At 43.7% G+C, this 2,227-nt stretch overlaps 1 protein-coding gene across 1 annotated transcript; it reads left to right on the plus strand.

Annotated features, from left to right (window-relative positions):
* Nucleotides 1-1,266: 1,266 nt before the first annotated feature.
* Nucleotides 1,267-1,758, plus strand: LOC145075888 (uncharacterized). The gene has a single exon (XM_079021969.1). It carries the CDS (start codon nt 1,267-1,269, stop codon nt 1,756-1,758), a length of 492 nt encoding a protein of 163 aa, XP_078878095.1.
* Nucleotides 1,759-2,227: the final 469 nt, after the last annotated feature.

Consider the following 2,227-nt stretch of genomic DNA (forward strand, 5'->3'; position numbering starts at 1 on the left):
ATTATAATTTCGTTCACCCCTTATTCCTTTAGCATTCCTTAGCCCAATAACTCAATTATCCAATAATTGCAGTCCAGTCCCCTAAATTTAATTAATCTCTTTTAGCCACAAAATTAATTATCAATTAATTCTTGACTAATACTAATTAAACAATATGATTTATCCTTTAATATATTATTCTCATAATATATTAATAAATCATATTTAAACCTTTCTCTCCTTAATTCATCCTACATATTGCTATGGTGAAGGCAACCCAAAAGGACCATGCTCATAATCGGGTCAAGTACATACCAAAATAGTTATGGACTTAGACACTAATCCAACACAATATTCATGCATTGGTCTCGTTCGATTCAGGGGCTACCCAATCTTTTATATCCCTTGCGCTTAGCAGGAGGTTCGACGATTTCCCCGAAGAGTTGGATTATCCACTAGAGGTTGAGATTGTGGATGAACGTTCGGTGCAAGTGTTGAGGGTTCACCAGGGATGCACTTTGAACTTATTCAATGAGCAGTATCTGATTGACTAGGTTCTAATTCCCCTGAGTAAAAGCAGTCATTATGGGGATGGATTGGTTGAGCCCCAATGGGGAGATGATTGATTGCGGGCTTCAGTTGGTACGTGTTCGAACCCTAAGTGGGGAAGAGTTGGTAATCCATAGTGGGGGTGCTCAGCATGGGTCGGCTCTATGTTTGGCAGCCATAGCCAATCATTATCTTTAGTAGGGATGTTTCGGGTTTGTGGCCTATGTGACGGATACCCAGGAAAAAGGTGAGATGACCATAAGTGATGTACTGATTGTTCGGGAGTACCCAGATGTGTTCCCGTAGGACTTGCCAAGAGTGCCTCCAGAGAGACAGGTGGAGCTTCAGATTGATTTGGTTCCAGGTGTGGCTCAGATAGCCAAGGCACCTTATCGGTTAACACCTCCAGAGATGTAGGGGTTGTCTACGCAGCTGCAAGAGCTGATAGCCAAGGGATTTATTCGACTGAGTAGTTCACCATGGAGAGCACCGATCTTATTTGTGAAGAAAAAGGATAGGACGCATCAAATGTGTATTAACTACTGGGAATTGAATAAGTTAACTGTCAAGAACCGTTACCCGCTCCCGAGGATTGATGATTTATTTGATCAGCTTCAGGGCACATCTTGGTTCACCAAGATTGATTTTCATTCGGGTTATCACCAGATGGTGGTCATAGGGGAGGACATGCATAAGACGACCTTCCAGACTCGTTATGGTCATTACGAGTTCGTGGTGATGCCTTTTGAGCTCACCAATGATCCAACAAATGATCCGTATCACAAGAGCCTGACGTATTTGATGGAGCAGCCAAATTTGAACATAAGGCAGCGCAGATGGTTAGACGTGGTGAAGGATTATGATTGTGAGATCTTTTATCGTCCGAGGAAGACCAACGTGGTAGTTGATGCTCTTAGCCACAAGGCGGTCGTGACTTCGATCAGGGATTTATGTTTGAGGATGACAGTGATTACCCCACTTTTAGAGCAAATTCGAGAGGCTCAAATTGAGGCTATGAAGGAAGAGCATCGGAAGAGTGAGCGTATTGTGGGACAAGTGACTTCCACTGATTATGATAGTCGGGGATTATTAAACCTATACCAGAGGGTGTGGGTTCCGTACTGGGGTGGTGCACAACAAGTTTTGATGGAAGAGGTTCACAAGTCGATATTCTATATTCATCCCGAAGCCACAAAATTGTATAGATATCTCCGACCTGATTATTGGTAGCCATGTATGAAGCGTGATGTGGCATGGTATGTGGTGAGGTGCTTAACTTGCAGGAAAGTCAAGGCCGAGCACCAGCGACCCCACAACAAAATGGAGTTCTTGTATATTCCCATTTGGAAATGGGAAAAGATTACGATAAACTTTATCACCAAATTGCCTCGGACGGCGCGCAGGGTGGATTCGATATGGGTCATCGAGGATTGACTGACCAAGAGCGCGTATTTTATCCCAATTCAGGAGATTATCCCTGCGGAGAAGTTAGCAGACATCTACATTCGGGAGGTTATGGCACATCATGTGGTGCTAATTTTGTGGTCTCCGATACGGATGTCCGGTTCACTTCCAGATTCTGTAAGAGGTACCACAAGGAGTTGGGTACTCGTCTGCACTTCAACACAACTTTTCACCCACAGCCTGATGGTTAGAGTGAGTGAACTATCCAAACTTTTAAGGATATGCTACGGGCGTG

This window comes from Lactuca serriola, chromosome 9 (genome assembly GCF_051521515.1).
Source record: "Lactuca serriola cultivar US96UC23 chromosome 9, Lser_US96UC23_V15, whole genome shotgun sequence".
Lineage (NCBI taxonomy): Eukaryota > Viridiplantae > Streptophyta > Magnoliopsida > Asterales > Asteraceae > Lactuca > Lactuca serriola.